At 48.2% G+C, this 27,911-nt stretch overlaps 3 protein-coding genes and 1 long non-coding RNA gene across 9 annotated transcripts in view; 2 read left to right on the top strand and 2 right to left on the bottom strand.

The window, feature by feature from the left end:
• Positions 1–11,053, top strand: part of mcf2lb (mcf.2 cell line derived transforming sequence-like b) — a 24,784-nt gene extending 13,731 nt beyond the window's left edge. The window contains exons 9-35 of the mRNA XM_084688455.1: positions 85–209; positions 392–506; positions 743–862; positions 1,045–1,236; positions 1,460–1,651; positions 2,107–2,266; positions 2,777–2,841; positions 3,013–3,095; positions 3,301–3,367; positions 3,576–3,691; positions 3,837–3,906; positions 4,195–4,287; positions 4,485–4,577; positions 4,680–4,805; positions 5,087–5,308; positions 5,492–5,584; positions 5,671–5,749; positions 6,224–6,278; positions 6,490–6,605; positions 7,042–7,134; positions 7,462–7,521; positions 7,921–7,995; positions 8,350–8,430; positions 8,842–8,951; positions 9,307–9,419; positions 9,580–9,680; positions 9,950–11,053. Coding sequence (XP_084544581.1) covers positions 85–209; positions 392–506; positions 743–862; positions 1,045–1,236; positions 1,460–1,651; positions 2,107–2,266; positions 2,777–2,841; positions 3,013–3,095; positions 3,301–3,367; positions 3,576–3,691; positions 3,837–3,906; positions 4,195–4,287; positions 4,485–4,577; positions 4,680–4,805; positions 5,087–5,308; positions 5,492–5,584; positions 5,671–5,749; positions 6,224–6,278; positions 6,490–6,605; positions 7,042–7,134; positions 7,462–7,521; positions 7,921–7,995; positions 8,350–8,430; positions 8,842–8,951; positions 9,307–9,419; positions 9,580–9,680; positions 9,950–10,029 — 2,895 coding nt within the window. The 3' untranslated portion in view covers positions 10,030–11,053. The remainder of the gene's footprint in view (positions 1–84; positions 210–391; positions 507–742; positions 863–1,044; positions 1,237–1,459; positions 1,652–2,106; positions 2,267–2,776; positions 2,842–3,012; positions 3,096–3,300; positions 3,368–3,575; positions 3,692–3,836; positions 3,907–4,194; positions 4,288–4,484; positions 4,578–4,679; positions 4,806–5,086; positions 5,309–5,491; positions 5,585–5,670; positions 5,750–6,223; positions 6,279–6,489; positions 6,606–7,041; positions 7,135–7,461; positions 7,522–7,920; positions 7,996–8,349; positions 8,431–8,841; positions 8,952–9,306; positions 9,420–9,579; positions 9,681–9,949) is intronic.
• A 618-nt stretch (positions 11,054–11,671) lies between these two features.
• Positions 11,672–17,799, top strand: phf11 (PHD finger protein 11). Of its 4 annotated transcripts, XM_084689086.1 has the most exons (16): positions 11,672–11,995; positions 12,186–12,290; positions 12,894–13,027; positions 13,162–13,193; positions 13,317–13,379; positions 13,801–13,880; positions 14,008–14,024; positions 14,699–14,781; positions 14,917–14,999; positions 15,138–15,201; positions 15,334–15,380; positions 15,480–15,540; positions 15,763–16,041; positions 16,523–16,594; positions 16,873–16,908; positions 17,517–17,579. In XM_084689086.1, exons 1-15 carry the CDS (start codon positions 11,891–11,893, stop codon positions 16,878–16,880), a joined length of 1,233 nt encoding a protein of 410 aa, XP_084545212.1. In that variant the 5' UTR covers positions 11,672–11,890; the 3' UTR covers positions 16,881–16,908; positions 17,517–17,579. The 4 variants fall into 4 exon arrangements, 3 of the variants coding, with proteins under 3 accessions (XP_084545212.1, XP_084545213.1, XP_084545211.1); XM_084689085.1 differs by lacking the exon at positions 16,873–16,908 and having other exon boundaries at positions 11,676–11,995; positions 17,517–17,799; XR_014741645.1 differs by lacking the exons at positions 15,480–15,540; positions 16,873–16,908 and having other exon boundaries at positions 17,517–17,583.
• Positions 17,800–18,396: 597 nt separating this feature from the next.
• LOC146233667 (uncharacterized) lies at positions 18,397–18,920 on the bottom strand. Its single transcript, XR_014741646.1, has 2 exons — positions 18,749–18,920; positions 18,397–18,665 (listed from the first exon to the last, which is right to left on the bottom strand). It is a non-coding gene; the product is annotated as an uncharacterized LOC146233667 (long non-coding RNA).
• A 1,590-nt stretch (positions 18,921–20,510) lies between these two features.
• On the bottom strand, positions 20,511–26,261 carry LOC146233666 (RCC1 and BTB domain-containing protein 1-like). 3 transcript variants are annotated; one of them, XM_084689930.1, is made up of 11 exons: positions 26,079–26,261; positions 25,615–25,765; positions 25,018–25,184; positions 24,191–24,349; positions 23,635–23,742; positions 23,349–23,491; positions 22,916–23,109; positions 22,673–22,799; positions 22,348–22,499; positions 22,110–22,240; positions 20,511–21,465 (listed from the first exon to the last, which is right to left on the bottom strand). In XM_084689930.1, exons 1-11 carry the CDS (start codon positions 26,202–26,204, stop codon positions 21,325–21,327), a joined length of 1,599 nt encoding a protein of 532 aa, XP_084546056.1. In that variant the 5' UTR covers positions 26,205–26,261; the 3' UTR covers positions 20,511–21,324. The 3 variants fall into 3 exon arrangements, with proteins under 3 accessions (XP_084546056.1, XP_084546057.1, XP_084546058.1); XM_084689931.1 differs by having other exon boundaries at positions 22,916–23,106; XM_084689932.1 differs by having other exon boundaries at positions 21,292–21,465; positions 22,090–22,240.
• Positions 26,262–27,911: the final 1,650 nt, after the last annotated feature.

Genomic DNA, 27,911 nt, shown 5'->3' with positions numbered 1-27,911 from the left:
CACACACGCACTGACCCCTGACTCAGTCATCGTAGATGTATTGCTAATTGTGTGTCTGTGTGTCTGTGTGTGTGTGTGTGTCAGGATGACATGCTGGTAGCTCTGGGCCAGGGCAGCATGTTGCTGGAGAGCATCAATGAGCCTGTGGTCAGAGACCGGGACCACAACATGAACCAGGACGAGCTGGAGAACCTGGCCACCGTGCAGAGGTCAGAACCCAGCACTTAGAACCTAGGAACGCTGCACAGACTAGACCGTCGCTGTTGAACTCTGAAGTTGCTGTTATCAGAAAGTTATCACTTTGGCAGTAATCAATTTACCGCTTAGTTAGAGCCAAAAACATTTTTGTTCTCCCTCCCTCCCTCCCTCTTCCCCTCCACCTCTCCATCAGACTGCTGTCTCAGCTAGATGAGACAGAGCGAGCGTTTGATGAGTTCTGGGCTCGACACCAGACCAAGCTGGAGCAGTGTTTGCAGCTGCGCCACTTTGAACACAGCTACCGAGAGGTACACACCTGCCTCTCACACATCAATACCGTACATGAAAGTCTACGAGGTGAGCTTGATTTACGTCACAGTCTCTGTTTTGGTGGCAGCTCTGTTGATTTTCTCTGCTTTTGATCAGTCGAATCAAGCGTACCCCATGTAATCCTGCTTTTGTAAGAGAAAGAGAGATCATACCAGCGTAGGATCTAGTCTTGGTGGCCACGTTCCCAACGGCTGTTGCCATGGTGATGTTGCAGGTGCGGGCGCTGTTGGAGCAGGTTTCTGAGAAGCTGATGGCGTTCTCCGAGGTGGGGATAAGCCCCGCCCACGCCGACCACATATTCAGAGAGCTGATCAACCACGAGGAGAAAGCTTGTGTAAGAACACTGACCTACACACACACACGCAAATGATGTTTCCAAGCGCACTTGGTCTTGATGTTGGTATATGATCAGCCCTTAATCATCGTCATCACTATCTCTCCCTGTCTGTGTCTCCCGTCCCTCACTCCCTCTCCCTCTCCTTCTTTCTCTCCCTCTCCCTCTCCTTCCCTCTGCAGGAGGTTCTGGACCAGGCCCTGGCTCTGGCCCGCCAGGGTGACGAGTTGATCCAGAAGTCCCACTACGCCGAGGATTCCATCCAGCCCAAATGCAGCGAGCTCCGAGCCGTCAGCGAGGATTTTAGCGGCCGTGTGAAGGCCAAGAAGGAGCACCTACTCAAGGCCATCGAGCTGCACCAGAACCTGGAGAGGGTGAGGGGAAAACACACTAACACACACACTATACATGGACATGAATACACACACAATAGTGACAGTCTCTCACCGTCTCCCTCTCTCCCCCCATCCCTCCCTCCCCCATCCCTCTCTCCCTCTCTCTCCCCATCCCTCTCTCCTTCCCTCTCCCCCATCCTTCCCTCCCTCCTTCCCCCATCCGTCTCTCTCTCTCTCTCTCTCTCTCTCTCTCTCTCTCCAGGCAGCTAAGTGGTGTGATGAAGGCATCTACCTGCTGGCCTCCCAGCCAGTGGACAAGTGTCAGTCCCACGAGGGGGCGGAGTCAGCCCTGCGCGAGCTGGAGCGTTACCTGGATACGGCGGAGCAGAACACGCTGGCGGACCAGGACTCCGTTGCCAGGGACTACCAGAGCATCTTCAGCCAGGAGTTCAGGGTGAGGACGCCTAGCCTGCCACGACCCTCTCAACCTGAAACACTGTCACAAGCACTGTGCTCGTCCCTACTGTTAGTTACTGCCACCCTATCATTACTGTTACCCTACAGTTGCTAATATATTTGAGTTACTACTACGATTTAGTTCCTACTTGCTAAGATACGCTAAGATGATGGACATGAACCTGATCTGAGCTGCCAGTATTTCAGCTTTTTCTCTCTCTCACTCTGAAATAAACCTGAATATAACATACAGCATCCTTAACGTGAAACGTGAAGCATTTATCTGGCCAGGATCACTGAAAATAAGGTGGCGTTCATGGTTCATGCCATCAGTCATGTTCTGGACCTGTCAGGAGGGGCGTCTGGTGCGCGTGTCCCTGATGCCCCCCTCCTCTCACCTCCTCTCACCTCCTCTCACCTCCTCTCACCTCCTCTCACCTCCTCTCACCTCAGGACCAGGTGGAGAAGCTTCTGCTGAAGCAAGCGTCCATGCAGGAGATGTTTGACAAGAGGAGGGTGAGTCTGAAGAAGCTGGCTGCCAAGCAGACCAGACCGGTGCAGCCTGTGGCCCCCAGACCTGAGGCCTTCATCAAGTCTCCTCTCACATCACCAGGTGAGCTGGCCCTCTCTCTCACACACACACACACACACACACCTGATACCCCTTTCATAACACAAACCTGATAGTCCTTATTACACACACACCTGATAGTCGTTATGTAACAGTCACACCTGATACTCCTTATAACACACACACACACACACACACTGATCATTGAGTGTTATATGAGAACTTTCTCATATTTCGCACACACACACCTGGCCAGCCCTTATGCCTCTCTCCTCCTCTCCACTCTCCCCTCCTCTCCTCCTCTCTTGTCCTCTCCCCTCTCCCCTCTCCCCTCTCTCCTCCTCTCCCCTCTCCCCTCTCTCCTCCTCTCCCCTCTCCCATCCTCTCCTCCTCTCTCCTCCTCTCCCCTCTCCTCCTCTCTCCTCCTCTCCTCCTCTCCCCCCTCTCCTCCTCTCCCCTCTCCTCCTCTCCCCTCTCTCCTCCTCTCCCGTCTCCTCCTCTCTCCTCTCCCCTCTCTCCGACTCTCCCCTCCTCTCCCCCCCTCTCCCCCAGCACACAGAGTCCAGCCGGAGAAGAACAGCATAGATGAATCAGACAATGCAGTCGGCTGTAAAACAGTAAGCAGTCATACTTTGTTCTAGAGCTTCTTGCGCTACATTTATCTATGAAGGTTTCTGCTCTGTGTATGGTGTGTGTGTGTGTGTGTGTGTGCAAGTGCAGCTGCCAGTGCAGGTGTACCAGCTCCTGTAGTTCTTCATGCCAGTGTGTGTGTGTGTGTGTGTCCTCAGGGGGAGGGGCTACAGCTGAGTGACAGCACCAGCAGACACGCCTCCCTGTCAGAGGAGGAGGAGAACCTGGCTGTTCTCAGGAGGTGAGTGGCCCGCTGGTAGGGCCTGGGCTGGGCCAATCACACTGCAAAATCAGGGCTCAAATGTAAATCATCATAAACACCATAAAGCCTCCCTTACAGCATAGAGATACTATAGGTTCATTATTGACTGTACATGTGTGGATACAGTGCGACTCCTGGAGGTCGTGTTGCTCACCTCACTCACATGCTGGCTGTTGTTCTGCAGACATGTGATGAACGAGCTGCTGGAGACAGAGAGAGCCTACGCAGAGGAGCTCCTGTGTGTGCTGCAGGTAGGGGACACACACACACACGTGCTGCAGGTACACACACACACACATGTGCTGCAGGTAGGATACACACACACACACATGCATCACTGGGCCTGTCTCCATGGAGTAACAGCTGAAAGAATACAAACACAATGGTTCCATTGCCATATGAATATGGTATTTTTCACAGCCTCGACTGACTGACTGACTGACTGAGTGTGTGTTCCAGGGCTATGCCTCTGAGATGGACAACCCCTCCATGGCACACCTCATCCCAGGCCCGCTGCAGAACAAGAAGGACGTGCTGTTTGGCAACATGTCTGAGATCTACCTCTTCCACAAGAGGTGACACAGCTCCCCCTGGTGGCCAGACATCACACTGGGATTGATGTGTCGTCCTGCTGCACCATACCCCATTTCAACTATTCACATTATTCCATCTCTCTTCCTTCCTTTTTGTCCTTCTTCTATACTCTGTCTGTCCCTTTAGGACGTTCCTAACAGAGTTGGAGCAATACACAGACTGTCCTGAGTTGGTGGGGCGCTGTTTCCTGGAGAGGGTGAGGACGATGGATGGATGGATGGATAGAGATGGATGGATAGAGATGGATGGATATGTGTGCGTACAAAGAATGAAACAAGCCAGTGGGCTCCTGTGCAGTGGCTTCAGTGGGGAGATCTGAGTGGTGCTGTGTTGTGACTCCCTGTGTTGCTGCTGTGCAGTGGCTTCAGTGGGGAGATCTGAGTGGTGCTGTGTTGTGACTCCCTGTGTTGCTGCTGTGCAGTGGCTTCAGTGGGGAGATCTGAGTGGTGCTGTGTTGTGACTCCCTGTGTTGCTGCTGTGTCAGATGACAGACCTGCAGATCTATGAGCAGTACTGCCAGAACAAGCCTCGCTCAGAGAGCCTGTGGAGAAGCTGCTCTGACTGCGCTTTCTTCCAGGTAGACGAGCCCGACACACACCACACACGACACAAACACACACGCACACCCAACCACACTCACACACAAAAAACCCTCCCAACACACTTTTCTTTAAGATTGAGAAAATCATGTTTAACGGCCAAATCCTCAGTTATAAACCAAACAGCTGTCGCGGTCCCATGTGAAGCCGCCCTGACAGTGTGATGTGTCACCAGGAGTGTCAGAAGAAGCTGGAACACAAGCTGGGGCTGGACTCCTACCTGCTGAAGCCTGTCCAGAGGATCACCAAGTACCAGCTGCTGCTCAAGGTACCAGACACCAGGCCCTCCACGCTGCCCTCCGGCTGCCTGCTGACCCACACACTCATCATGGTGTGTGTGTGTGTCTGTGTGTGTGTGTGTGTGCTCCAGGAGATGCTGAAGTACAGTAAGGGCTGTGAAGGCACTGAGGACCTGCAGGAGGCACTGGGCTCCATCCTGGGCATCCTGAAGGCCGTCAACGACTCCATGCACCTCATCGCCATCACTGGATATGAGGTCAGGAGCCCTAACATAGCACACGGAACAGTGACATAGCACACGGAACAGTGACATAGCACACGGAACAGTGACATAGCACACGGAACAGTGACACGGCACATGGAACAGTGACATAGCACACGGAACAGTGACATAGCACACGGAACAGTGACACGGCACACGGAACAGTGACATAGCACACGGAACATTGACACTGCACAGAAAATAATAGTGTGCTCATTCAGACACATACATGAGACAACGTCACCATGACCTCTGACCCCGTCTCTCTCTGATAGGCCAACCTGTCGGACCTGGGCCGTCTCCTGATGCAGGGCTCCTTCAGCGTGTGGACGGAGCACAAGAAGGGCCACGCCAAGGTCAAGGACCTGGCGCGCTTCAAGCCCATGCAGAGGCATCTGTTCCTGCACGAGAAGGCCCTGCTGTTCTGCAAGAGGAGAGAGGAGAACGGAGAGGGCTACGAGAAGGCTCCCTCCTACAGCTTCAAGCAGAGCCTCAACGTGAGACACTGAGACACTGAGAGACGCCTCGCTCTTTAAGCACAGAACAATATCATCATACCTTTGTGGACATAAACATTTGTTGTGATTTTATGTTTTTTAAAGTCAGGAGGTAAATGTTTTAATATATTTGTGTGTGTGTTTGTCTGTGTGTGTGTTTGTCTGTGTGTGTGTGTTCTCCAGATGAGTGCTGTAGGCATCACTGAGAACGCCAAGGGAGACAACAAGAAGTTTGAGATCTGGTGCAACTCCAGAGAGGAGGTCTACATCGTACAGGTACACACACACACACACACACATACACACACACAACACACACACGTGATGTATGTGAGATGAGAATACTGAACCTTGTGTTGCAGGCTCCCACGGCGGAGGTGAAGACCACATGGGTGAACGAGATCCGGAAGGTTCTGACCACACAGCTGGAGGCCTACAGAGGTACGACCACTGGTACACACACCCTAGAGACAGTATATACATGTACCTCCTTCCTACATAGTGCAGTGTCTCTTTAGTTCCCTATACTTCTCTGTACTTCTCTGTGGTTCTCTGTACTTCTCTGTGGTTCTCTGTACTTCTCTGTGGTTCTCTGTGGTTCCCTATACTTCTCTGTACTTCTCTGTGGTTCTCTGTACTTCTCTGTGGTTCCCTATACTTCTCTGTACTTCTCTGTGGTTCTCTGTAGTTCTCTGTGGTTCTCTGTACTTCTCTGTGGTTCTCTGTACTTCTCTGTGGTTCTCTGTAGTTCTCTGTGGTTCCCTATACTTCTCTGTGGTTCTCTGTGGTTCCCTGTAGTTCTCTGTAGTTCTCTGTGGTTCCCTGTGGTTCTCTGTACTTCTCTGTGGTTCTCTGTAGTTCCCTATTCTCACGGCTGCCCGGATGTGGCTCCTCCCCATCCGTGTGTTTCAGAAGCCAGCCAACAGAGGGCGGCAGACCAGGTGTTCCAGTTCCCCCCCGTCAGCCTCAGGTGAGTCACCCCTCAGGTCCGAACTGCAAGTCAGGGTTGACACCTGTGCTATCATCTGTCTCCAAAATGGCCAATCACACGACTCCCCTGTCCTGGCTCCTCTGCATTTCTGTAGAGGAGGAACAGGGGTTCAGCTCTGTCATGGCGTGAGCTGTGAGTCGTCTGCTCCTGCAGTCTGTGTTGACCTGACGGACTCTCCTGTCTCTTCCAGTCCTTTCAAGACGGGCCAGAGAAGCTTCAAGAAGGGAGACGAGAGGAAGGGAGAGCCAAGCAGCCCTGATGCCAACTCCTCCTCCTGCTCCCCGAAGTCTTTGGAGAAAGGAAAAGGTGAGGAGAGAAAGAGGACTGACCTAGAGGGCACTACTTCCTGATACCTTCCCCCTTTCACCTGCCAGCAGATCCCAACCCCTAGTCTCACCTTTGTTTCTTCTGTTCCAACAAATACTTGTTTTTCATTCTTTCTGATAGTATGACTAATCTGTATTTTTTCCTCTCCCACCCTCCCCCTTGCCTGCATCGTCGCTCACTGTTCAATTCTTCATTTGCATTCTTCTCCTTTATAAAATTCACACCATTCCCTTCTCTTTTCTTCCCTTCTTTTTTTTTTACTCTTCTCTCATCATCCTGTCACCTCTCCTCTCCTTTCCCCCTCTGTACCTCCTTCTACATCTCTCTGTTTCTCTCTATTCTCCCACACTCCCATCTCCTCCTCTCTCACCTCCTCCCCTGCCTCTTTTTTTTTCTTCCCTCTCTCCTGCGCCAGATGAGGCAGTGACCAGCCCAACATATGACAGGGCCGCCTCGGTTAAAAAGCGTTTTACCTTGCAGGGCTTCAGCAATCTCAAGGGGCAGAGAGGTAATATCCCAACCAACCCACTAGGGGGCATCAAAACCCTATTAGCAACTAGTACATAATATACCCGCATTATTCATCATGTCATTTGAACCAACTAACTGTGACTAACTGTCATTGTTTGTGGAATGCGAGATGGACCAGAGTCATAGTTCAGAGAGAGGGAAAAGTCATTTGTATGTGATTAGTTGATGTGATTGTGAGATAGTGTGTGGGAGACAGGATACATAAACTGTCATATGAGGTCCAGTTCCCAGATCAGTCAGTGGGATTGGCTTTGTGAGGTCATCAGATCAGAGGTCACATGTGCATGCTTCCTTCCTCCTACAGAGCCCTTCCCATCTGACGACAAAAGCTTAACTTTACCCATGATGCCCTACTCTCCACCAGGTACCCCAGACAATCTTAGACAAAATATCAGAGGGGGTCTAGTATAGAATGATCCGTAGAACACAGAACTAGGACTACAGGATGTAGACAAGACTTCATTGTAGAAACAGCCTGTGTTAGAGATGGTCATTATCAGTATGTGGTCCTCTAATTTACAGTCGGTGTCTGTTTGTATGCCATGTTCAGAAATCCATGTACAGTAGCTCTACATTTGTAGGAACTTTCCATCTCTCAATTCCACAAAGTCAAATGTTTTTTCTGCTCATTCTTTTTTCCCCTATTCATCTGTCTCTACCCTGTCCTGCTGTTCCTGTTCTGATCTCTCTCCCCCCTTTTTCCCCCTGGTTCCTGGTCTGATCTCTCTCCTCCCTCTTTCCCCCTGGTTCCCCCCTCTGGCAGGCTCTCTCTCCAGCCCCGACCACAAGACCAAACGGCATGAGATAAAGAGCGACCCCACGCCGTTCGGCTTCAAAGGTAGTCTGACACAACCTGTGGAGCTTCAGGGGAGGGCAGAACCTGGAAGGCCCTACGGAGTGTCTTAAACTCCTCTCACTGACAAAACTTCCTGTATACCCTGGATCGTATGTGGTCGTACATCTACATGTTATGGCTTTAGCCCCAGCAGTTTATGACTTCTAGCCTCTGTTGGCTACAAGCTGATAGTGTGTACAACCGAAACTCTTCTGGGTCACCCCGAGAGAGTCCTCCCTGTCACATAGTTGACAGGCAGAACAGTACACAGGCGATGCGTATCCTGGGTAGGCGAGTGACAGTGGTGATAGATGTACGGAGGTGTGCTCCAGAGAGTGACTGGCTGTGTTTCCTCAGACGCTGCCCCAGAATCTCGCCTCCTCCTGGGCAGAGTTAGGTGGTTCAGCACCTCTAGTCTCTTACAGGTCCGGAGGAAAGGTACAGTGTGCACGCCGGACGCGAGGTGTTTGGGCACTGCACTGATATTGTTGGTGTGAGGCTTCACCCGTGTGGCACTATGGGGCTGTTACCGTGGATCCCTAACACCGTCACCCTCCTTCACGTCTTCGCTGAACCAACCCCCACTCCTCACACACACACACACACATTCCATGCATGACCACATCTCGATAACAACTTAGAAAGTAGATTGAGATATGCCAATGCCAAACCCTTTCCAAAAGGAAATAAAACCACAGTCGTGGTGTGCATGTGTTCCTGGGTCCCTAGAGTAGCTAGGAGGGCTGTGAACCTGACTGGTCTCCCTGGTGATCTCCTGTGTGGGTGTGTGTGTAGTAGGATAATTGAAAATCTCATCCTAACACTATTGTCCTGCTGTTGCTGTTTCAGGCTGGACAAAGGCTTCACTCTCATTGGACGCTTCGGAGGAGAATGACGGTTATTCCAGCGCTGAGGATCCAATGAACTCCGACCCTGAGGATGAGAGCAGAAAGAAAGCGGTCAGTTACCCAGCATGCCTGCTGGTGCGTCAGTGTGTGTTAATGTGTGTGTCAGGGAGAGAGTGAAAGACAAAGCAAATTAAAGAGAGGTTTCATTATACATGGGTGGGACATTCACCCACTGTTTGGAAACGGCTCATTTGTACCTCTCCTACTTTTCATTTAAGAACATTTATATTTTATTCCAAGGCCAGGTCCTCATTTATACAAAAAAAATGCTGTCCCAACCACATCTGAAAACAGAAATGTATGTTCCTGAAGAGATCAGTTTAAACAACGAGGTTGTTTCAAGGAATATTTCTGTCAACGCGATCGTACAACAGCTCACCAGTGCTCTCCTCTCTCCCGCCACCAGACCGCTGGGAAATACACGGTGGTGTCTGACTACGAGAGGGCGGGGTCCCAGGAGCTGTCAGTCAAGAGTGGAGACCTGGTGCAGCTGGTCAAGGAAGGGGAAGAGGGACAGTGGTAAGAATTCCGTTTCCTGTATTGTGATTGGCCTTGAATGATTCCCCTTCCTGGTTGTGGTTCTGAGGATGAATGATGGATGATGTATTTATGATTTACGGTATTTTAAGGTATCAGCTGAGCCGATGTATCTCGTATGTTTATGCTGTTGTGCCTGTAGGTTTGTGCGTAACCTGAAGACCAGTAAGGAAGGCTGGCTGCCTGCTGCCAACCTTCTCACGGTCATAGAAGAGTCCAAGTCCTGCCAGTCCCTCAGCTCAGGTGGGACACAGACACACTCAGACTCAGACAGTGTGTGTGTGTGTGTGTGTGTGTGTGTGTGTGTGTGTGTGTGTGTGTGTGTGTGTGTGTGTGTGTGTGTGTGTGTGTGTGTGTGTGTGTGTGTGTGTGTGTGTGTGTGTGTGTGTGTGTGAGAGAGAGAGAGACCCAACCACACATATTAGAATTTACATAAAGTATGTCAACCTATATGTGCTCATGTGTCTTATCTTGTGGTAGCTAACCCTCAAAACTGTGTGTGTGTGTTCCAGAGGGCAGTGGTTCAGGGAACCTCAGTGGGTCCTCCAGCTGTAGTGAAACCTATACCAGCTACTCTGACATCAAGCCCTGACTCCTCCACCTGACCCAGGACCCAGGCTCTGCACCTCCCGCCTCCACCCTGAGCCTTGGAGCCCAGCCCTGAAGCATGGCTCCTTGGCTCCCTCAGCCAGATGTACTGTGATAGCACTTTCTCTTTAACTGCAGAACCCCCCCCCCACCCCCCACCCCCACACACACACACACACTACTCCCTCAAAGCCAATCAGATTAGCAGAATGCTGGTCAGCTGCTACAATTGTGTTTATCAAAGAACTGATGACAACCTCCCATCCATGGATGTATATCATAGAAATTACCTGTTCTGACGTGATCCAAAACCATGCTGTGATGTCCCCTATAAAAGAGTAGCCACTCAAATACCGTAATGCAGGCTGGAACACGTTGCACTTTCTACAGAGTGAACCTTGGCGCCCCTGTGGTTAAATGGTAATCACAGTGTCGCTGGATGGAGTTGTAGATTAGCAGATATCCCTCCGCTACTCTATCTGCTTGGAGCGGGACGGTGAGCAAATTGATTGTAGTAGATCTTTGAGTTAGGCCATAGTTTTAGCATCTCAATGGCGACTACAGCTCAGTTTTGGTCTGTGACGTATTCCTGTCTGCACACGCGAAATACTGCATTTAAAATGTAGTTGTAAATAAAATTGTAACTTTGAATGACGTGAAAAATAGACATGGTTTAAGATTTCAGATTGTTGCTCTAAGAGTGTCAGTCGCTGCGGTAATCAACCGTATTTTCCCCCTTGTGCAACATTTGTGTATATTTGAATGAATGAGAGGAAGGGGAATAGCGACGTTGTCGCTGTCGTCTGTCTCAGTTGACATCCGCTTATCTTTCTCACGTCTCTTGTCATTTGTCTTTTTCTTGTTCAAAACATTTCACTTTTGTTTTAAAAAGCAATTTGCATTGATATATTGGCTGGCAACTGATTTTTCTTCATTTTTCTTCCCAAACTGTCGTTTTACATCTGTGATGTGTCCATCACAAATTAAACTGACATTAAAAGTTATGTGATACGACTATTACATTGAAACAGTTTAGCCATTGTGTTTGTGTAAGAAAACAACAAGAAAATCTATATTGTGAACAACTCAGAAAACAGTGTAGGTTTAACTTATTACAAAGGCCATGTTATGTATGTATTGTAGATAATGTTCATTATCATCACCAGATGTTTATGAAATTGGAGATGTTCTACTGTATATTAAGATTCACAACAGTTGTGAATGTATTGGTTAGTCAGTTGTTGTTTTTTTTATAAAGGACTTGTAGTAATAAACATTATTTTCCCGGGTTATGTTTAATCGAAACTTTACAATGAGTCAAATACGGTGGCCGAGACGTGTCGAAGGAACTGCACATCCAAAACGTGAAAAACACATGAGCCAACGAAACTCCACATCCACTATTTATCCATGTGGTCTGCGCCTGTGACAACGCACCATGGAAATCGAAAATGAACAGAGGCTCCAGACGCATTTGCGACTTGGTCGGAGTTTAAATTATAGCTAGACTGCCTTGATATAGCCTGTTCAATGTGATTAACCTTCCCAAAAATATGTCAATATGTCTAACAGGTTTTCAAGAATAAACAACTCCGGAAACACCAGTTATGTCCTAAATGACGATATATGATTTTGAACTGAATGTATGTACAGTAATATTTCAAATATTACTTACCTTACAATTAGCATGTAGGCATAAGAGGGATGAAGGCAGACCTGGCAACCCGAATGGAAAAACCCGAATATCAAAGATAGACACCAATGTCGGGTCTATTACAGAAACGAAACTTAAATTCAAGTGGAGGTAGCCAGTTATGCAGCCATGTTCACTCACATTTTGTAGTAGCTAGAAAACCTTTTGCATAATGAATCAGAAAGGGATATGTGCACTTTGTCAGTGTGCAGGGGAGAACCGGGGAACTGGACCACTATCAAGTAAGAACTCAGTGACTGCTCACGAGAATTGTCTGGTAAGAATAACATGAACTTGCTCGCTAAGTCACAAAATATGTGTTGGACAGTTCTGTATTTGGCAGCTGGTTGACAAGTTATCGCCCAGATAGTAGTGCAATTTTCTTCAACCATAGTAATAGAGTAAAATAGAAACGGAGCCATGTGACGGTTACATTAGGCCTGATTGCTTTCTCTTGATGATTTCAGCTGTATTCATCGGGTCTTTACTGCCAGAACTCGCCGGTGGATGACAGTTTGTGTGGGTTTTCTGTGGACGATGTTGAGAAAGAGATACGGCGCGGCAACAGACTGGTAAGGTGGCCAGTTGCCAAATAAACTGACCTGTGGTCACTGCTTTCTCTATGCCAAAAATATTTATAAAGATAAATTATTTGTTAATGACATGGGCCCTAGGTAAGGTGACCAGAAGTCCGGATTTCGTCCGGACTGTCCATTTGTCCAGCCCTTGTCCGGACCGCTGTTACATGTCCTCCTTTTCGCCCTTTTGTCCCCTTTTTGACCCTTCTTGCCCACCGTCGCCATTTACCACTCGCGTAGGCTTTCAAATGCCCAAAAGAAAGACCTCCTTCAAACCTACGTGGAGTTAAGAACACCACCTTTAAGAGCAGCAAAGATCAATATCTTCTGTAGGCTCTGTTGCATTGATATAGACGTGAGTAGTAGACGGAAAGGGGCTTTACAGCGGCATGCCTGAGCTACACAAGGGCAGACATTAATCAGAAGGTTGTTGGTTTGATTCCCGACCGTGCAAATTACGTTGTGTCCTTGGGCAAGGCACTTCACACTGCTTGCCTCGGGGAGAATGTCCCTGTACTTATGTCTTAAGTCGCTCTGGATAAGAACGTCTGCTAAATGACTAAATGTAAATGTAATGTCACTGTGCCCCATCCCCAGTCATGCCACAAGTGCAATGTGAAAGGAGCCACAGTGGGCTGTGAGGTGAAGAGATGCAAAAGGACCTACCACTACCCCTGTGCCAAAAAAGATGGAGCAGACATCATCGAGGATCGCGTCAACGGAACCTACAAGTTAGTCAAATTTAATATTTGAATCTTTTTTTTTTCTTTTTTTGTTCAACCATGTGGTATGTTATTTAGCCTTATTGAAAATGTGCAAGTATCACAGCAAGGCTGTGATCCATCTGAGTGTTTCTGTGTTGTAGGGTCTACTGTAATAAGCATGGATCAACTAAGAGTGAGTGTCGGGCTTTTGGTTTTGATCATATTTATGCTTCTCCCACCATTCAAATACACCCTATGTCAGAATCCGGTTAATCCATTTCTGCTTTTCATAATATTGTGTTGTGTTTTGATGCAGAAGTTTCAACAGAAGTTTCAAACAGAGAAAAGCTGCCTTTTTGCCGAGCTTTGTCTTTTAATGGTGAGTCTGAAGTTGTGCCGCTGTGTTTCTTTCAGAAACTTTCTAGAAGCTGGGGGTCAGGTGGCTGAGCGGTTAGGGAATCGGGCTAGTCATCAGAAGGTTGCGGGATCAATTCCCTACTGTGTCAAATTACGTTGTGTCCTTGGGCAAGGCACTTCACCCTACTTGACTCGGGGGAATGTCCCTATACTTACTGTAAGTCGCTATGGATAAGAGCGTCTGCTAAATATGTAGATGTAAGCTTCAGTACATTTTTCGCAAGGGAGGCCTTAAGTCATATATAGACCTTGTGTAAAGTATACCACCTGACCTATGACCCTAGAAGTAGAGAAGCCTCTGTTAACACAAAATCTGCATATCAATCATGTATAGCCTTTTTCTTGTACAGTGACTGACTGGGTTGTCATGTGGCTGTTGTTAGGCTATGATTATGCTGAGGCAGGACCTTCTCGTAGATGTGATTCTGACCCGTCGAGAAACCACAAGTGCACGTCTCCCAAGGTGTGCCACTAACCTCCACCTGACGACAACAACAACAAATATCCAAGCAGCACGCAAAGATGTGTTCTGTATGAAAGTGCGTTTTTCACGTGAAACAAACTCATTGTAACTTTTACCTTTTTGACAGAGACCCAGCAGTTTAAAGTAAGTGCTGTGGAGATGGATTTGCTTCTGAATGCTTGCATGCTTTTCTTTCACTGGGGTGTTTTTAGAGTTGGTAATGTTAAGCAACTCAAACCAAGAAGTACAACAATTCATAAACTCAATCTGCTAACACAGTAACCTTTTAGATCATTAAAAACATAGGGCCTTAAATGAAATGGACTCAGTACTGTCTGTTACAGTGACTCAGTACAGTCTGTTACAGTGACTCAGTACTGCCTGTTACAGTGACTCAGTACAGTCTGTTACAGTGACTCAGTACTGCCTGTTACAGTGACTCAGTACAGTCTGTTGCAGTGACTCAGTACTGCCTGTTACAGTGACTCAGTACAGTCTGTTACAGTGACTCAGTACTGCCTGTTACAGTAACTCAGTACAGTCTGTTACAGTGACTCAGTACAGTCTGTTACAGTGACTTAGTACTGCCTGTTACAGTGACTCAGTACAGTCTGTTACAGTGACTCAGTACTGCCTGTTACAGTGACTCAGTACAGTCTGTTACAGTGACTCAGTACAGTCTGTTACAGTGACTCAGTACTGCCTGTTACAGTGACTCAGTACAGTCTGTTACAGTGACTCAGTACTGCCTGTTACAGTGACTCAGTACTGCCTGTTACAGTGACTCAGTACAGTCTGTTGTCTATTTCCTGTCACAGGCAGGAAGATGGGGCGCCTCGAGAACACTCGCCCTTGCACTTCAAGAGGAAGAGAAGGCTGGTCATTGAAGATTCAGCTTCAGGTTTGTCACGCTTCTCGGTGACGCCCCGATCCCCATGCTGTGGTCCTGCTAGCTCCAGAGGGGCCTGTGTGCAGGGACTGGTCCATGTGGAGGGATTGTGACTGTGGTTCTGTGTCTGTGCTGGTCTGACTGCAGGTGAGGATGACGGCACGGTGGACATGGAGTGTGCCCCGCTGGAGTCTGACTTAGAGAACAGTGGACTGTGGCAAGACGCCACGGTGAGCACCACCACCTCCAAACCCCAACCTCTCGCTACACGGCTACACAGAGCGGCATACCACTTCCCTGCACACACCTTGCCTGTGATAACTGATAGTTCTCCCTCCCTCTCTCTTATCTGTCTGCCTCTCTCATAGGTGGCCATGCCGCCTCAAGCTCCTCATAGTCACCATGCAGACTCCGCTGCAGCTTCTACCTCAGGTCCAGATCACACGACATGCCTGCACTCCCTTAACAACACACACATACCTTCCCCTAAAACACACACACACAACCAAAGCACACGCACACACATACCCACGATCGATAACACACTTGCTCATTCATCTTCAGGACACACCCTTCCTCAGAAGAGAGATGGAGATACTTCCATTGACTCTGTGAGTTTACACTGAAGCCCCCCACACACTGTAATCCACTGGTACACACTGAGACTGGTACACATTGTAAAGCCTAGTACTGTCTTCCTGTTCTCCCAGGATAACGAGTCAAAGAGCTTACTCCTGTCTGTGACCGTCCTGCCCTTATCTCAGTTTACAGGTACCTACACATCACCTCCAACATTTGACTCCCCCGGCACCCCTGAAGAACACTACAGTCTAGTGTCACAGGCATTTCCTAGTCACATCTTACAAAATACCTAACCAGACATGAGGAAGCTTTAACAAACAGCATAATGACAGTTTATCATTATACAAGCAACATAACACACGTAGTTGACAGTGAAGGTGATGTAACCAGCAGCTGCCCTGTCCTTCCCAGCAACTGGTGCTGGACCCAGTCCCGCGTCCATCCCTGCCTCCCCTCCGACCCTGCCCAGCGGGCCCACCCTGCCCAGCGACCCCCAGGGCTTCCCCAGTACCCACACCGTGGAATCCCCCTCCTCCCCCGAGGGCTGCCACGTCCCCACGTCTCCCAGCTCCACGCTGTTCTGGAGGAACTGCAACCAGGCAGGCTGCACGGCGGACATCTTTAACACCTTCATCTCAGACATGAGGGACATATCCAACAGGATCCTGACTGATCAGGCCAGCCAGGAGGGTGAGAACGACCGTGACTGACTGAGAGGGGGAGGGAGGGGGAGGGGGAGAGGGAATGGGAGAGGGAGGGTGAGGGGGAGAGGGAAGGGGAGAGGGAGGAAGGGTGATAGGGAGGATGAGAGGGAGGGGGAGGGAGGGTGATAGGGAGGATGAGAGGGAGGGGGAGGGAGGGTGAGGGAAGGAGAGGGGGAGGGGTAGAGGGAAGGGGAGAGGGAGGGGGAGAGAAGGGAGGGTGAGAGGGAGGGGGAGGGAGAGTGGGGGGGAGAAGAGGGAGGGCGAGAGGGAAGGGGAGAGGGAAAGTGAGAGGGACAGAGGAGAAACAGGGGGAGAGGGAGGAGGAGGGTGAGATGGAGGGGGCAAGGTTCTAGCCTAATTCATTCTTAGGTAGGCATATGCATATTGTTGTGTCAAAGACTGCATATTTGGGACATCATACATCTCCTATCACACTGGCTCTCTAGTTGACTGTGTGTCTCTTCCAGACTACGACTTGTCCCTGAGGGTGCTGGAGGCTTCCGGGAAGCTGAACTTCTTGGTGACGGAGCATTGCAAAGGTGAGAGCAACTGTTACTCTGGAGTGGGCCTGAGCCCAGCTGACCACCTAGGGACACACAGGGCATGAACAAGTACATGAACATGCCATGCATGCATTCGGTGTGTAAACAAAGATCTCCATTGGAAAGAAATTGTAGTCTAGGCTTAATCCATGTCAGAGAAACTGAGCCATTATGACTAGATTAGAAATATGTGTCTTCAGATGTGTTAATTGCATAAAATGTTCATATTTTATTACATGCTTAATATTGCATAATATTCTTACATTTACATACAGTCATTTAGCAGATGCTGTTATCCAGAGCGACTTACAGTAAGTACAGGGACATTCCCCCCAAGGCAAGTAGGGTGAAGTGCCTTGCCCAAGGCCACAACGTCATTTGGCACGGCTGGGAATCGATCCGGCGACCTTCTGATTACTAGCCCGATTCCTTAACCGCTCAGCCACCCTGCTCCTTACTCCTTACTATTACCGGCACTTATTATATTTACCATTAGCTGTCTGATATGTAGAGTTTCTGCATGTGAGGATTGTCCCTCGCAGTGGTCAAGCGGTCACGCAGCGGGTCTCTGACAATACATATAGAGATATGGGAATGAGCTCTGTTCAACCTCTGGAAAGAGCAAGATAACGAGAATAGTACAAACAATGAGTTACAACGCTATCACCTGTGGGCCATTTCCAATGTGCATCATTAGTGAAGTTTGTGCTGTTTAAGGGCATGTTTTGTGGTCACTATATTTGTGCTGTCCCAGCCATTATATACAGGACGCCTGTGACACATGTTGACCACTCTGTCGTGGGGAAGTCACATGATCCCAGCTTGCCTAATAAACTAAGTCATCACTCTTCAGTGTCGTGCAACTCTGTCGTCCTGCGTTCTGACGGAAAGATCTCATCCTATCACTGTGAATCCTCAGCACTGGAGAGGAAACGCAAGGAGCTGGAGAGGTCCTTAGCCGCCTTGAAGACTGCCTCCTCCGTCCTGAAGAGATAGATGCAAACTACAACTCCCAGAATGCAGTTAGGATGTAAAGTTCATTGTAGCCCATTTCTACTGTTTGGTCTCAGTGTATTGTTATCATGCTTCAGATTCTACTATGTGCCTTTTACTCACTATGATTGTTACAGTGCCCTACTATCTAGTGTTTTAATTTAATTTGTACTTTTTATGTTTTATACATAAAGTGGACAAATACAGAGGGCAATGGTCAGTGTACTTTATTGGTAAAGCAATTCAAGCAAAATGTAACTTTGCACTTTAACATCTGGCAGACATACGTCCTCCTGATTGGTGTTCGTATAAAACAAACTGACAGTTCAGAAACTCTTCCAAAACAGTCACACAGAGATGGCGAAGTACACACCCTTCACTCAAGTAGAAGTACAGATAAGCAAATGACTAAAGGGGTTAGCATGTGTGTTTGGGGTAAATGACCAAAGGGGTTAGCATGTGTGTTTTGGGGTAAATGACCAAAGGGGTTAGCATGTGTGTTTTGGGGTAAATGACCAAAGGGGTTAGCATGTGTGTTTTGGGGTAAATGGCCAAAGGGGTTAGCATGTGTGTTTTGGGGTAAATGACCAAAGGGGTTAGCATGTGTGTTTTGGGGTAAATGACCAAAGGGGTTAGCATGTGTGTTTTGGGGTAAATGGCCAAAGGGGTTAGCATGTGTGTTTTGGGGTAAATGACCAAAGGGGTTATTGAAGGACTGAAATGTGTTGTGTCTATTCCAATATGTAATGATGGTATTCAATGACACAAGTCTGTGTTCTACAAAGAGTGGTCTGGAGTCGCAGAGGTCCGATAATATCAGCTTTAATGCAGCAGTTGGAAATCAACAAGTACAGAGCTCTGGGGCTGTCTACGCTTCCCTACCCGCAACAGTTACTGGGCTGGTTCACGAAGTCCAACTGGCTATCTGTCCCTGCCCCAGCATATATTATACAGTGCAATTAAAACAGAAAGCTAAAAAAATGGTTGAGCTTGTTCTCTCGTGTATCAGGGAGTTGTTCTTGCCGACGCATCCCACCTGCTTGGGTGCCGTCTCAGCCCGGTTTCAAGGTTGCTTCTGAAATGGAGAGATACAAAGTACAGCCTGCTTCCCACACCCTGTGTGAGACACACTGTGCACAATACTAACTACTTACTAACCGAGAGTGGGCTCATGCCGGGAAATATCAAACTGAGGCTGGAACGTATCGACCGAGCGATAGCGAGGTTGATATGGCAAAGCCGAGGCTTCTTTTCATTTTGTACACGAAAATAAATGGTACCTCTAGGCTAGTGCTAATAGTTGCTAGCTCTCAAATCTTCTCACGCTGTGTTTCATGTGTTGCCTAGCAACTCATTACTTTTGATAGAAATTGGACAACATGGTTCTGCTAAAATGGCTTTAATTTCAACACAAAATAACGACACAAATGATTCAAAGAGTTTAGTCTTCATCCTCACTTTCGATGACAAATCTTTTCAGCATCATCTGGATAGTAAAACTCAGCAGCTGACTCGTCGATATCGCTCATTTTGAAGCTGACGTCAGAGGGCATACCGATCCGTATTGACGGGCGAGGAGGGCAATCAGAACGCTCGTACCGTCGTTGCCATAAAATAACTTTATAAAGTCGTACAAACATTGTTTCTGTTGCTATATTTACTAGTGCATAGTGCCCGCGATGCATTTGGTGATTAAGGTGCCACAAATAGGCTATTAATAACTGGAATAATAGATAGTGCCGTGCCTGTGATGCAGCTGGTGATGACAATGTACAAGAATTGGACTGTAATGTATTATACATTCTTTAATTATTAGCATGTGTGTTTTGGGGTAAATGACCAAAGGGATTAGCATGTGTGTTTTGGATAAAATGACCAAAGGGGTTAGCATGTGTGTTTTGGATTAAATGACCAAAGGGGTTTGTGTGTTTTGGATTAAATGACCAAAGGCATTAGACCGAATCTCAATTTGAAGTTTGTTACCTCTACCCCTTAGTTTTGCGTGTTCACGTAAGAGTAAGGGCTGTCCCAATGCTGCATGTTTAAAGATAATTAGCCTGATTTGTGTGACTCCTAGTGTGCCAAAGTCTGTGTGTCTAAGCAGGCGGTCAGCCAGCCGGTCAGTCATCCATCCAGATACAGGTGCCAGGGATGGCTGATGCACCTCTCCCCTCCCGATAGTCTGGCCTCAGAACACAGCAGGATGTTCATCTGTGTTTGACATGCTGTATTGGACAGTTAATTGAAGTGTGACAGGAAAAGAATGGAGAGGTAGGAAGACATACAGAAAAGGGTGAAGGCTGGATTTGAACCTAGGCTGTTGCAATACTGCACAGCTTTTCGCTCTTCAATTTATAAATAAAAGTCGACTTATAAATAAATTCGAGAACAATTTGTGTTAGACTTGGTTGAGCCTTTCCTGGTGGGACAATTGGGTACCTGGAAAGACAGTTGGCAGAAGAGATCTGGACAGTCTGTGAGTGTGCTGTGGTTACAGGGATCTGGACCCACGGATGTTTGGCCCTACACTCTGTGCTGGTTTTGGACCCACTACACCCCCCTTCTATATTTGGAAATGACATATATATTACTTAACTGATATCAGTTAAATTAATTATTAGTTAAATTAATTGTCAATTGGTTTGAGGGAGATTTGAACCAGGGGTACCGTGTTTGGCAATAGACTCGATGGAACACTTAGCCACAGAGCCACAAAGGGGTTCTTGCAAAGTTAATTTCAACAAGTTGGGCTAATTGCCCTTATGACACTACTAAATCCTAAAGGACAAAGGATGTTTTGTTTCTGCTAATGCCAAGTTATAAAACAGAATACTCTGCCTTCTAATCATACTTACAAAATAAGTGAAAATTTGCTGAAGGATTTCTTAAGAACCCGTTCACAAAATACAGTGACAATAAGTTGACTTTTCATTAATACTTTTATTTCAGCAACACGATTAAATATTAAACAGAAATGTACAGCTTACCGTCTATTAGGGGTGGGAATCTTTTGGTACATCACGATTCGATTCGAATCGATTTTTGGGGTCACAATTTTTTATCAAATTTCATTTCAATCAATGCTTTCATAAAAAAATTATTAAAAAAATAGAAAATGGAATTTTGAAATTTGTGAATCGCTAGAAGACTGAATCGCGATTCATATGTGAATCGATCTTTCCCCCACTCCTGCCGAATTACCAAGCGAAAGCGCAAAAATATGAAGCAGTCGCACTCCATGAGGCCTGAAAGAAGAAGCAAAATACTGGCCAAGCTGTTTTATGTGATTTGCTATTCTAGTCCCCTATGTGATAGAAAACGCTGGTTGTGTTGTAGAATGATGTGAAACATTAGATGATAACATCTGAATATTAAGATTTGGGTTTTCCCCAGGAAAAACTCTTGCGTTGTCTAAAACTGTTCACCAGCAGGGGGAGACTGTGAGTCCCATGAACTACAGGTGAACGTCACAACCCCACAGATCAAGAGAGTCCAGTGAAGCAGTGGTATGCAGACGTCCAGTCCAGTGAAGCAGTGGAATGCAGACTTCCAGTCCTGCCTGCTCTACATGTGGCAAAGCAGAAGGAGCCCATCACACAACACCAGTTCCCGGAACAGACAACAGATGTCCTGTGACTGACTGTCTGCCCCGGCCCCCCAGACCCCCCATCCTGCCCAGCCCCTCCAGGCCCCCCCAGAGCCCCAGACTCCCCAGTCTCAGGGCCGACCTCAGGTCAGTTCTTGAAGGCTCCGTGGCGGCTGGCTCGACAGATGAACTCCTTCAGCATGTTGCCATCCAGCTGCCAGAAGGCCGTGGTCTGGGTCACCTTCGTCAGATGGTTCACACAGAACTTGAAGCAGAACTCCTCCAGGTCCTAAACTCCACCAGTGGAAAAACAGGATGTAGACATGAGTAATGGGGAGGTTTCTTGGATGATTAGACCCCATCATATCTCCACTCCATAATAGTTAATTAGTAAGGGGAATCTAACTCCGTGCTTGATAGAAACAGCAGGTGATGTGTGCTGCAACAGTCGCATTAAAATAATATCCATTCAAAAATATACACACATCCATAAAAGGGGCACAAGGCCAAAAAGCATGGCAGCCCAGGATAACCAGCAGTTTGACCAGCTTGATTCTTAATTTCCTCTATATAGTGGGTGTGTGTGGTGGGGGTTGAACGTGTGCGTCAGATAGCCAGGGCCGGACTGGGACAACAAAATGGGCCTGGCATTTTTGCTCAGACTGGCCCACCACAAACGGTCGGACACCGCCCACCAGTACACCAAAATAGTTAAGAGATGTGATTGGGCCAGCCCAGTGTCAGTCTGGAAAATGAACCAATGGGCCCCTGCTTTATGGGCTGGTTGTTGGCCAATTTTAATTTTATAAAAATACAAATAAACCATAATAATATATAAAGATCTATATAAAATATTATATATCGACCCCAAGTGCGTGGGCCCACCGGGCATTTTCCCGGTATGCCAGATTACCAGTCCAGGCCTGTCCTGACCTCTGCGTCGTAGCGGACGGCAGCGGCGAGCAGGGAGAAGGCGTTGTCCACGGTGATGCCTCGCTTGATGAGGTTCTGACACAGGTGCTTCAGACGGTTCTCACAGTAGGATGTGGCCAAGTCCAGCAGACCTAAGACAACACACACAGACACACGATCAAGGGCCTCTGCCAAACATATTATAATCCAATCAGCAGCGTTTAAAAGTGCGGCATGGGTGTGGCTGTGTGGGACGGACCAATGGCGTCCTCCGGGGGCAGGTCCACGGTGTCGGTGTAGAGGAACTCCAGGAAGGCGCGGTACACGGGGAAGGAAAACTGCTCGATCTCTATCACCTCCTTCATGTCCTCGTTCCAGTGGGACTGGAACATGGAGCGGAAGTGTTCACATCTGGGGGAGAGGGAGGGAGAGAGACAGAGAGAGAGGGAGGGAGACAGAGACAGAGAGACAGAGAGGGAGGTATTCATCAGTGAATGGGTCTGTATGAACTCCGCTGTATAAAGGGAAGGAGCTGTATAAAGGGAAGGAGCTGCATAAAGGTGTCGCATGAGATGGAGCCTCACCTGATCTTGAGCACAGCCTTGTGGACGTGGATGTATTTGCCTTCCACACTGAACTTCAGGTCAGCGGTCTCCGGGCTGTCAAACTCCTTCTTCAGAGACTCTGCCACAGTCAAGAAGTCGTCGTGCTCTGGAGAGAACACACGCACGCCGTTTGACTGCTGTCAAAGAAATCGACCTGCCCACCTCCAGGTAAGTACCGTCTTTGGTGCGAACCTCCCGTGGAGACGGCGGAGGCGTCCTTACCCATGGAGAGCAGCCGCCACATGACGGAGGGGGTGGAGAAGCAGGCGAACACGTCGTCCGTGCAGCTGAAGTGTGTGAGGTGGGGCAGGACCACGGCCTGGCCCCGGCACTGGCCCCACATGAACACCTGGCCGCTCTGGGTCTTAGCCGCCGACGTGTGCGTGGAGTGGCACGCCGCGATCTCTATGATCCTGCTGGGGGTGGGGGGGGGGTGGGGGGAGAGGGGGGGTATGTGAACTGGGCTTGACTATGGTTATCCGCGTGTGTGTGTCCGTACATGTATGTGTGTGTATACTGTACTTGTGTGTGTGTGTACATAGTACATATATCGTATATGTGTGTACATATCTGTGTAATTGTGTGTACATACGTGTGTGTATTTACACATTTATATATATTTGTGGCTGTGTGTATGTGTGACTGCTTCTCTCACCTCCCCTTCTCAGTGAAGATCTGTACAGGGCTGAGCTGGTTGCTCTTGTTGCCTGTGCCCAGCTGGCCGTACGTGTTGGCCCCCCAGGTGTACAGCAGCCCCTCGTCTGTGAGGGCCAACGAGTGGGCATAGCCAGAGGCTATCTGGAGGGGAACAGGGATGAGAGGAGAGATGAAACAAACAAACCTTTATATTGACTGACCAAACTGACTACCAAACAATCATGAACACTAAAGCAATTGGGTCCGTTTTATAAGTCTGTGTGTGTGTGTGTGTTAGATGTCACCTGTTGCACACATGAACCCTGAAGTGATGAGAGGCGACAGGGAGTCAGCTGGTTTCCGTTATTGCCCAATCCCAGCTGGCCGTTCCCGTTATAGCCCCACCCATACACCTGGGCGAGAGAGGGAGGACAGGAGGGATTAAAGAGGAAAGGAAAGAAGAAACACGCAAAGGAATGGAAAAAGAGAGCATGACATGCAGTCATGCAACATCATTTACACCAGTCATAGTGTCTCAACGTAAATGCATTTTTCTAACAACCTGATTTTCAAGTTAACACTACAGGCAGTCTCTCTCTCTACAGTCCCCCTCCCTCCCTCCCTCCCCCCCTCCCTCCCTCCCCCTCTCTCTCTCTCTCTCCACAGTCTCTCTCTACTCTCAGCAGCCAGTCTCTCTTCAGTCTCTCTTCAGTCTTTCTCTCTCTCTACAGTTCCTCTCTCTCTCTCTCTCTGCATCCACAGTCTCTCTCTACTCTCAACAGCCAGTCTCTCCCTGGATGAGACTGGCTCCACCCTGCTGCCAGAGCTGGCCCGCCCTGTGACAGACCCCTGTTCCCTCACCTCTCCATTGTCCACCACCGCCAGCGAGGAGGTCTGGCCACAGGAGATGCCGACCACCACCTTGTTGTGCAGGCAGTTGGACACTCTCCTGGGGGTGGGCTGGTTGGCCGTGGAGCCAGAGCCCACCTGGCCACAGTTGTTGTAGCCCCAGGCATACACCTGTAGGGGGAGCCAGAGGGTTACAGGGGAAACCAACAGTACTAGACTCTTAAAGTCTTGTCTGTGAGGTAAAAAAAGTTAACTGTCACAGACAATCTCTAACAATAGGCTGAAGTCTTATTGGTAGATGTTTGGGTTTCCACGTAAAAGGTTGCGGGTTTGAATCCCACCTATTACCTGCATACATGCATTACATGTAACAACGTTAACAGTCAAGCTAACGCAAATGGTCAGGTGTTACCATGGTGTCTCTGGAATAGCTGACTCAGCCAGTTGTGCAACAATGAGGTCTTTATGCATCAGCTTAACCAGCCAGGTTTCCAGTAAATGGCTTTGGGTGCTTTTGTTCTGAAGTGGCTAGCGGACCGACCAGGCATTGCTACATAGAGGTGGAAATAACACAGCTAATGCCAAAGCTTTCTCACATGGTCGAGTTGTACGTTGTACGGTTTTAAACAAGCTGATAAGGGAAAGACTTTGCGGTCTGTTGGGAGTAGGAGATTAAAAGAAGATGTATGATTCTGATAGAAAAGTCTTCCCATTTTAGGAAATTGCTGAGTTCCTTTCTCTTTACTCCCTCACTTCCCATGCCTCGCTCCCTTCAGATCCTTACCCTTCAGCCCCCCTTCCCCCCACAGACACACACTATCTCTTCCCTTCGGTCTCACCTCCCCTGTGTCCGTGAGAGCCATGGAGTGGTGGGAGCCACAGGCGACCTCAGTGACCTTCTTGTTGAGCAGGTTGGCGGAGACCAGGACCGGAGTGACACCCTGGTTGGTGGTGCCGTTCCCCAGCTGGCTGTAGCCGTTGTGGCCCCAGGCAAACAGCTCTCCCTCTGGGGGGGGGGAAAACACTGTGGCTGTCTGCCTCTGGATGTCATGGCTCACACACACAGCAAGGTTCTTCCCTTTGGGACTTATTTGGTTTTCACAATGTATGCTTCATGTTTTGGATGTTTGGGGCTATCTCGTTGTTATGATCAGTGGCCTATGCACTTTTGTAAAGCTCTCTCTTGGAAGTCGCTTTGAATAAAAGCGTCTGCTAAATGCATAAATGTAAGGTCACATACAGTCAGGAGAGGGGAAGAGGACAGGGGAGGGGGTATGAAGAGGGAGGGGAAGAGGGAGATGGATAGGGAGGGGAATAGGGAGATGGAGCAGGAGAGGGAGCAGGAGAGGGAGCAGGAGAGGGATAGGGAGAGGGAGCAGGAAAGGGATAGGGAGCAGGAGGGGGAGCGGGAGCAGGAGGGGGAGAGGGAGGCCCACCTTCTGTGGCAAGCAGGATGTGAGGCCCGCTGCCATAGGCCAGACACAACACCTTCCTGCCGCTCAGGAAGTCCAGCTTCTTGGGTGTGATGCTGCTAAGGCTATCTCCTGTCCCCAGGCAGTTACTGCAGTTCAGACCAAACACATACACCTGTGTGTGCGTGTGTGTGTGGAAGAGAAAGAGGAGGAGTTAGGGAAAAAAGATAGAGAGAGTAATGTGGGTCACCGAGATTCAAAGCAACAAAAAAAAGCTACCTTTTAAGTAAACACCAGCATGCAAGCAAGCAAGGGCTGTACAACACAAACACACACGCAATCACCACTGATAAACAAGACAAAATACAGAGCAGCCCTAACGGTGAAGAAAGAAAACATGACCCCCAGCGTGACGACAGGACGACCCTTGGTCTACAGGCCTCACATGAGAAGACAAACCCCCCCCCCTCATTCGACCTAGTGTTTACCTCGTCGTCTTGGGTGATGTAGATGACTTCGTTGGCGGAGGTTCCGAACACACAGGCCTTCCGTATGGACGACAGCTCCTCCGACGCCATTAGGCTGAACATCGGCCATTTTGTCACGTCCACCATGATTCGGTTGTCTCTGTGGCAACTGGGGAGGGGCGTGTCTGGGATGCAGGGAGTTGATGTCAGGTGGGGGAGGGGGGGCTGGGGGGGGGGGGGGGGGCTGAGGGAGGGGGAAGGGGGCTAGGTGGTAGGTGGTTTAGCTACTTCCATTTCTGCGGGCACACGGAAAGTGGAAACTGAAAAATCAGACAAACACACACTACACATGGTCCACATGGGTGTAGAAACGACGTTCAAATTAATCATTTCAGTTGAAGCAGTCCACTCATGTCAAACCCGGTGTAGCATCTGAACAGAGGGTACAGTAAAAGAGTGGCAGTACACAGTCAGTCAATCACTTCACTAGTACAGTCAATATTTTTCATGCCTGGCCAAGTGGGACCAAGGGAAAGGGACCACCTACACTACAGTTTGCTGTAACCAACTGATGGTCAGTTACACTAGGGAGATCAAGTTACTGGGAAGATCTGAGATCAGGCCCTGACATTATTATTGATGTCCCTTAGATAGTGTCTTAGTTTCTCAACAAGGGTAAACACACAGTTGCTCAAACAGACCCTTGGTCGATTCTAACCCCTTGGCCTGGTTATTATCACGTGCTCCTGCATCACATCGCCGAAACAAACCAAGCGAGACAAGGATGTACTCAAGTCAGCTAGGCTGCATCTTAGGAGAAGTAGTACAGTTCGCAAAAATAACTTTCACTGATATTGATAGAGACTTGGTCTAAATCTATTAAGTGCTAATTAACCAAGTAAGCTAGGCGACATAAACAGCGGAACCAACACGCGATACTAGGTACACAAACTTGAACACAAACCGAGACTGGTCCAATTTCAAGTTAAAACAACTTTTCCAACGACAAAAACAAAACGATCGATGCACTTGGATGAGAAAGCAGATTGTCGCCAAGCCTACCTATATTAACTGGTTTGAGAGGTTAACGATATTTTGAAAACGTACAGTAGCTGTCAGATGGTCTTTTGTAACATCCAGTTTGATCACTTTCCTCTTCTGTTCTGTTGTCGATCTGCGAGGGTGGAGCCAGCATCAACAAGGAAAATCATTTCCGGTTTATTGCTTCAAAATGTTTCAAAGTAAAGGTCAGGAGACAAAACATACTTTTTGTAGAGCAAACTTTCTTTCGCGAGAATAAGTAAATACACAAGATACATTGACAACAACAAAAGGCTGGATTTTTTTTCCATAAGGTAAACAGCTATAGGTAAGTCAATAAAAATATACTTGTCAAAAGTTACATCAGTCCCTTTCTCACCAAACCTTTCAAACGCCATTTATTTGCAATTACTTTATATTTTGGACATTTTAAGTTGCTTATTTTATAGCTAGATTGATAATAGACTACACTGACACCTAGTCTGTAATATTAAGATACTAAATCTGAATATGGAGTGGATTGCGCCACCGAATTCCGACATTTTGGCATTATTCTCGTTATTAGCTCCTTTCATACTCTTATTCTGAAGGCCAATTCAGAAAACCGGAAAACCTATTGAGCACCGTCGAGGGACTTTCAAATCTCATGTGTGAGGAAGTGGTGGGACAAAAAACAAATAACGCCACGTGACAGCGTTTTAATTTTAGACCAGTCGACCCCAAACTTTTAGTGGGAAACGTAAAGGTAAAGGACTGTTCTCGAGGGCAAAACATTTTCTAAAAGTGAAACATTTAATTGAGTTTCAGCGCATT

This window comes from Hypomesus nipponensis, chromosome 23 (genome assembly GCF_054491055.1).
Source record: "Hypomesus nipponensis isolate SF chromosome 23, ASM5449105v1, whole genome shotgun sequence".
NCBI classification, from domain to species: domain Eukaryota; kingdom Metazoa; phylum Chordata; class Actinopteri; order Osmeriformes; family Osmeridae; genus Hypomesus; species Hypomesus nipponensis.
This window is presented reverse-complemented; position numbering and strand designations above follow the sequence as displayed.

Coding starts and splice junctions, on each gene's coding strand:
- phf11 (XM_084689085.1), top strand. CDS start 11,891: ATGAATCAGAAAGGGATATGTGCACTTTGTCAGTGTGCAGGGGAGAAC. Junction 13,028..13,161: donor CGCGTCAACGGAACCTACAA/GTTAGTCAAATT, acceptor TCTGTGTTGTAG/GGTCTACTGTAATAAGCATG. Junction 13,380..13,800: donor CCGAGCTTTGTCTTTTAATG/GTGAGTCTGAAG, acceptor GGCTGTTGTTAG/GCTATGATTATGCTGAGGCA.
- LOC146233666 (XM_084689930.1), bottom strand. CDS start 26,204: ATGGTGGACGTGACAAAATGGCCGATGTTCAGCCTAATGGCGTCGGAG. Junction 23,743..24,190: donor CGGTGGTGGACAATGGAGAG/GTGAGGGAACAG, acceptor TCTCTCGCCCAG/GTGTATGGGTGGGGCTATAA. Junction 23,492..23,634: donor AGGGTTCATGTGTGCAACAG/GTGACATCTAAC, acceptor GTTCCCCTCCAG/ATAGCCTCTGGCTATGCCCA.